The sequence below is a fragment of the Sapajus apella genome, unplaced genomic scaffold (genome assembly GCF_009761245.1).
Source record: "Sapajus apella isolate SASKATOON/1434 unplaced genomic scaffold, GSC_monkey_1.0 scaffold48, whole genome shotgun sequence".
Taxonomy (NCBI): domain Eukaryota; kingdom Metazoa; phylum Chordata; class Mammalia; order Primates; family Cebidae; genus Sapajus; species Sapajus apella.
Window position 1 is genome coordinate 1,480,786 of NW_022436988.1, and position 6,647 is coordinate 1,487,432.

At 58.8% G+C, this 6,647-nt stretch overlaps 1 protein-coding gene and 1 long non-coding RNA gene across 3 annotated transcripts in view; one reads left to right on the forward strand and one right to left on the reverse strand.

Annotated features, from left to right (window-relative positions):
• Nucleotides 1-3,679, reverse strand: part of LOC116525508 — a 5,250-nt gene extending 1,571 nt beyond the window's left edge. The window contains exon 1 of the long non-coding RNA XR_004257704.1: nt 3,379-3,679. This is a non-coding gene — a long non-coding RNA (uncharacterized LOC116525508). The remainder of the gene's footprint in view (nt 1-3,378) is intronic.
• On the forward strand, nt 1,623-6,429 carry PDE6G (phosphodiesterase 6G). 2 transcript variants are annotated; one of them, XM_032241347.1, is made up of 4 exons: nt 1,623-2,176; nt 4,551-4,753; nt 5,308-5,348; nt 5,776-6,429. In XM_032241347.1, exons 2-4 carry the CDS (start codon nt 4,608-4,610, stop codon nt 5,850-5,852), a joined length of 264 nt encoding a protein of 87 aa, XP_032097238.1. In that variant the 5' UTR covers nt 1,623-2,176; nt 4,551-4,607; the 3' UTR covers nt 5,853-6,429. The 2 variants fall into 2 exon arrangements, with proteins under 2 accessions (XP_032097238.1, XP_032097239.1); XM_032241348.1 differs by lacking the exon at nt 1,623-2,176 and adding an exon at nt 4,209-4,355.
• Nucleotides 6,430-6,647: the final 218 nt, after the last annotated feature.

Consider the following 6,647-nt stretch of genomic DNA (forward strand, 5'->3'; position numbering starts at 1 on the left):
GTAATCCCAGCACTTTGGGAGGCTGAGGAAGGTGGATCACCTGAGGTGAGGAGTTCAACCAGCCTGGCCAACATGGTGAAACCCCATCTCTACTAAAAATACAGAATTAGCCATGTGTGGTGGTGCATGCCTATAATCCCAGCTACTAGGGAGGCTGAGGCAGGAGAATTGCTTGAACCAGGAGGTGGAGGTTGCAGTGAGCTAAGATCGCACTGCTGTACTCCAGCCTGGGTGACGGTGAGACTCTGTCTCAAAAAAAAAAAAAAAAAAAAGTTAGTGGGACATGGAGGCACACACCTATAGTACCAGATACTCGGGAGGCTGAGGCAGGAGAAATTGCTTGAACCTGGGAGGCAGGTTGCAGTGAGCTGAGATCGAGCCACTACACTCCACCCTGGAGGACAGAGCGAGACTCCATCTCAAAAAAAAAAAAAAAGTAACAAGGTTGACATGCCTAACTTTAGCAATCTTGAAAAGATGGATGATTCCATAAGAAATGTAAGAAAACAAGGAAGAAAAACAGTCCTCAGTGACAGTCAGGGAAACCTGTCATAACCAAGTGACCTGTTCTCTAATTTCACCTCGATGAGATTTTAATTTCTGCAGATTCATTTGTATAAGTACAGAATGTGGGATCTGCAAGAATATACATTCCTCCCTGCTCAGCTAAGATGTCATCTAAGGCGATTATATTATCTGACACCCTGAGCCAGTGAATGAATTCCCCTCTGCTGGCTGGCCTTGCCGATGCCCTTTTCTCAGCAAGAATCCCTGACATCAGATTCCACATCCTGTGCGCATAGGATGCCACTCCCCACCAAGTCACCCAAAGACCCAGGTCCATCTTTTTGGCTTCCAGGATCCCCAAAGCGAGTCCATGGACTGCTTAGTTCTGCAGCCTCCACCTCTCGGGTTCAAACGATTCTCCTGCCTCAACCTCCTGGGTAGCTGGGATTACAGGTCCCAGCCACCATGCCTGGCTAATTTTTGTATTTTTAGTAGAGATGAGGTTTCACCATCTTGGCCAGGATGATCTTGAACTTCTGAGCTCCTCATCCGCCTGCCTTGGCCTCCCAACATTCTGGAATTACAGACGTGAGCCACCACGCCCAGCCCAGTTATGGGTTTTTAAAGGTGGAGAGGCAGAGGTCACAGGCAAAGTCATAACTCAGTACATAGAGACTGTACATTGGTTTTGGCATAAACACCAAGGAGACCTTGATGCCGGGGCCCACGGGTCGTAGGTGGATTTGAAGGTTTTCTGATTTGGCATTGGTTACGGAAGCAAAGCTTTCTAAAACTTTGGGATACACAGTAAAGGATGCTAGCTTGGGGTTGTGGGCGTGGCCTCCTCCAGGGCCCCCAGGAAGAAACCTACGTAAGAGAAGGGTGATCAGAAGTCAGTCCTCAGCTCCAGCTCATCTGAGATCTGTTTGCCAGTGCACCCCTTTGGTGGGGGTCCCAGTTTCTGAAAAACAACTCAGGGTACCTGCTCAGATGGCGTGGTTCACTTCTGTGGAGACCCTTAGGACTCTGGCTTCCGGCTGTTGTTCTAAACCCCTGTGACCTTGCTGCAGATCGGCTGCTCACTTACTCCTCAGGGCTGGCTGGGTGCCTGGATTGCCCTTGAAAGAACTCAACATTGTCCTTGTTTCCATGCTTGGGGGTCCCACAGGCCTGTAAGAGGGGTTCCTGTTTGATTTCAGGAGCAGCAGGTGCGGAGGCTCTGGGGTGAGAGTGGTAAGATTCGAGGCCAAAGCGGCGGGTGAAGGCCAGGCTGCACTGGGCTTAGGAGGCCACAAAGGTGGGCTCTCCTGATGTCAGGCGGGGTCAGGAAAGGCGGCGGGCTGCCCAAGACAGCAGCCACTGCTTTTGCTTCTGTTTGGAAGATGGGCGGCTGCGGGAGCCTGGCTGTTCCAGGTCACACTTCTCTCCCTGTCCCAGCCCCATCTGCCTGGCGTCCTTCCTTGGGGCCCTTGATGGCACCTGAGCCCCTCCTCCCCCTCCCCAGAACCTTTGGTAGTGGTGCCCTCCCTCGGGGACCAACAATCTCATTAGCGTGGCACTGAGACACCTAATCAGCTCACGGAGCAGCAAGATAAATGCCCGGGCTGGCGTGCTGCGGAGGAAGGCCCAGCACTCACACCGTGGCCCTCTGAGACCCGCCCTGCACTTGGTGAGTCATGACGAACCCCGCTGTCTTTCCTGGCAGCCACTTCCCCAGTGAGTTAGCGTGGGTCAGCACATTCATTGTCCGGGGCCGGGGAGCCGACAGGCTTTTACTGCCGTGCCTGAGGTCCGGGTCTGCAGAGCGTACCTGCCACCCCATTATTCAGAAAGGACGCAGCCAACCATGTCCTCTGCTCCCCCATGGTACCCAGTGCTGCCACCATCCCCAGGCCAGCGATGCTCTGGGAACCTCAGGCCACATGGGCTCAGCTGACTGAGTGGACGCCAGTCACAGGCTGGGTCAGGCCAGGGCAGCGCAGGCAGCGGTTTCCACGTGGACGGCATCTGATGGCTGGAGCTCCCTCAGGGCCCAGAGCTGCTCAGGACAGCCCATGTTCCGGGGCTGGGGTAGCAGTTAGCCAGGCCTGTGCTGTGTGGGACACGAGGGTTGGGTACCATGGAATCTGAGCAGCTGGGACCACCAGGCTCCTGAGTCCTGGTTTTGCACAGGCTGGTGCTGGTCCCAGGGACAGAAGCTGAGCCTTAGGAAGGGAGGGTGCCAGGGCAGGGTCCACCCCAATCCCAGGTGCCCAGCACCCCCTGCAGAGTCCTCCTCCCTAGAAGGGGCATCTGCCCTTGCTTTCTGGTCACTCCCATGCCTGATGCTCAGCTAACAGCTGGTGGCAGCCCAGGGCCAGAGTCAGGAATCCCAGCCCACAAGACCAGGGGCAGGAAAGGGGACGTGAAGAAGTGGTCCCTGGGGCATCCAGTGTGGACAAGCCCCCCCTGTGTGTGTCATGTGCCTCCTTCCAGAATCTTCCGGCACATGTGCTGCTGGCAGCAGCTCGCTGGGAGATTAGGAATACCCCTCTGCTGTTAATAGGCTTAGGGGAAGCTCAGCTGCCCTTGGCCCAGGTCACTGGGGCTTAGGGCATCTGGGGAGAGGCCCTAGGGAAAGGAGGAAGAGAGGTCACCCTGTGCAGTGGTGCAAGGACACTGGCCTCGTCCGGAGCAGCTGAGGCCACTCAGCCACGCCATGCCAGGCGAGTGACCCTGCTCCCTGAGCTGGCTCCAGGAACAGAGAGAGCCTGGGGATTCCCCCAGCAGGGGAGACCCACACCTAGCGCCCACCCTCCTGGAGCCTCAGCTTGTCCCCTCTATGAAGTGGGCCTGGGGGGAAGCAGGGCTTCACAGCTCAGAACCACTTACCTGAGACAGGCCCCTTTTCCAGGGGCACCCTGCCTGGGAACCCTGCCTCCTGTTTTGTGGGTCATTCTCTGTCAGCACTTCGGGGTGCCCCTCATGGTGCTGATGGGCTCAGGGATATCTCCGTGAGTGGGTGAAAGTAACTGACAGCACCCCAACTGCAAAGCACAGACAGGCAGAAAGCAATAAACGCATCAGCAAGAATCAGAGGGCAAGGGCCGGGCACGGTGGCTCACACCTGTAATCCCAGCATTTTGGGAGGCTGAGGTGGGAGGATTACAACAAGGTCAGGAGTTCGAGACCAGTCCGGTCAACATGGTGAAACCCTGTTTCTACTAAAAATAAAAAAAAATTAGCTGGGCTTGGTGGCACATGCCTGTAATCCCAGCTACTCCGAGGCTGAGGCAGGAGAACTGCTTGAATCCAGGAGGCGGAGGTTGCAGTGAGCCAAGATTGCACCACTGCATTCCAGCCTGGGCAACAGGGTAAGACTCTATCTCCAAAAAAAAAAAAAAAAAAAAGTCAGAGGGCAACAGCCCTGGGCAACACTCACCAGCCTGGAATGAGGGCTAACGATCAGAACCTGAGGACGCAGTGACTGCTGGGCGGGGTCCAGGGGAGGCTTCCCTGAGTGGGGACATGAGATGGGCAGCCCACTGACCATCAGGAAGGGCAGCTCAGAGGCGGGCTCATCTGCAGAGCCAGGCAGCGGGGGAGGGGCCCACTTGGGTCTCATCCCAGTCCCAGCAGGGGCCCCAGAGGACTTTCCACTGAGCAGCAGTTGGATGCTCACTCCGGTCATGCTTTCCTGGGGTGGGGAATGCGGGGGATGGGGCAGGAGATCGTCTGAGGACTGCAGGCTCAGGGCCTGAGGACACGGGCTGGGTTTGCTGTGGATTGTGCGGTGGGGTGAGGGAGGCCGGGATGCAGGGGAGAGGCCGGAGCTGTATGTGGCCAGCATTGCAGGGCACATCCACCAGGCGGGGGAATGGGAGCGTGCGGTGGGCCGAAGCAGAGCTGGCAGGCTGGCTGCCCAGAGCGGATCACAGGGGCGGCTGTCTGGGTGATGCTGGAGCTGGCGGGGCTGGGGCTCAGCCCCTCTACCGGTGGGTTGAGACCCCCACGGGGTTGGAAGCCAGAGGGCTAACTGGGACCCGGGCCTGGTCTGTCCCCAGACCGCAGCAGGAGAGTCCAGGAGCCAAGGTTGCCGCAGCATCTCCGTCAGCCTCGCCATGAACCTGGAGCCGCCCAAGGCTGAGTTCCGGTCGGCCACCAGGGTGGTCGGGGGACCTGTCACCCCCAGGAAAGGGCCCCCCAAATTTAAGCAGCGACAAACCAGGCAGTTCAAGAGCAAGCCCCCCAAGAAAGGCGTCCAAGGGTAAGCAGAGTTGGGGGAGAGGGCCTCTGAAAGGGAGGAGGCGGCCCCCCAGGACTCCAGGAAGGAGCAGGAGCGGCAGGGCCTCGGGCACTTTCCTGCCTTAGTGGTCCCAGGCTCACAGCGGGGGTAGGCGGGGTGGAGTCACCCGCTCCAGATGCTACTGCCAACGTTGCTGGGAAAATACAGCCACCTGCACATGCACTCAAGGGGCGCACTCACAGACAAGCCACCCTCACAAATCCACACTCAGACCAGGCACCCACCACACCCCGCTCCGTGCTCCACCAAGGCGTGCACCTGCCCCGCACCCCAGGGTTTGCTCCTCCTTTCTGGGCCTCAGCCCTGTGAGGCTCCGGGTAGCAGACACCCTGGCTCTGTGGAGGAAGCCCCTCAGCCCCACCAAGCCTCGGGAGGTTGGGGAGGAGGCGGGTCTCTGCCCACTGGACTCCCAGCCAAATGCCTCATCTCTAGGAGGGGTAGAGATGACCTCGGGCCTCGGCCAGACTGAGCCAGGGCTGGGCCCGGCCATGTCCCTGACTGCTCTGTCCTTGCAGGTTTGGGGACGACATCCCTGGAATGGAAGGCCTGGGAACAGGTACGATGCCACCAGTGCCAAGCCGAGGTCTGCTGGGTCCCCCGAGGCACACCCAGCACACCTGGGCCCATTGCAGCCCACCTCGGCCCCCACCTGCCCTGCTTTTCACTTAGGGACCCCAGCCTGTCCTTCACTTCTTCCCCCAACACTGAGCTGCAGATCCACTGGGTGGGACTGTTCCCATTTGGGACCAGGTGAGGGGAGGGATCTGGGAAGGAACAGAGCCCTTTGCTGACTCCTCCCCCTTCAGCAAGCCCCACCCTCCTTCCCCCACAGCCAGTGTGTCCCGGGAGGAGGGCCCCAGCCGGGTCCACACGTCCCCGCTCAGCACATGCAGGGCTACACCTGTGCTGTGGGAAACGGCCACAGGGGATGGGGGCCCAGGGGGATGGGATCCTCCCTGATCCAGGGCCCCTTTCTCCCTCAGACATCACGGTCATCTGCCCTTGGGAGGCCTTCAACCACCTGGAGCTCCACGAGCTGGCCCAATATGGCATCATCTAGATGAGGGTCCCAGGTCCCCCCCACCGCTGCCTGCTGTGCTCCGAACCCTGCTCGGGATTCCTGTTGAGACCCCTCACTAGCCCAGATGGCACCTGGACACCGGGGTGGGGCTGCGACCTCAGGTCCCCCTACATATTAATACCAGTCAGCAGTAGCCCACCACCTCCTTCCAGGACGCCCGCTCAGTGGTTAGCATCCCAAGACACTGGCCCCCTCTCAGTCCTGACAGAAAGGGTTGGCGAGTCTCTGCTCCTAGGGAGAAGGGGAGGTGGCCCCAACCCAGGAGCCTGCTGGACCCCAGATCATCCCTTCCTCACAGCTGGAAAGCTAGGGCAGGTTCTCCCCAGAGTGCTCCCATACCCCAGCCTCCTCTCCTGTCTGTCTGGGGTGCAGAGAAGCTCCCCCTCTCTGGAACCCTTCCCAGGTGGGTGCCCTTGGTTTGGACATGCTATGTAGCAGGAGTCCAGGGTGTGTCTGGTGAGCAGATGAGGCCCCAGGCTCATCACACCAGGAGGCCATCCTTCTCAACACAGCCCACCCTTGCAGTCCCTATTTCAAAATAAAATTAGTGTGCCCTCACTTGTCCGTGGTGTATTTGTGCGTGGGACAGGGCCTGTGGTGGAGTCACTTGAGCAGAAGCACATGGGTGAAAGGGTGGGCAGTGGAGGGGCTGGCCTGGCTGAGCGGGAAGACAGCTCATGGGATCACACCCTCACTGAGCCTTGCTGGGGCCCTGAGACATGCAATATCAGGCCACGGCTGGGTCAAGGCAGAAGGCCTTGGTGCACACTCAGG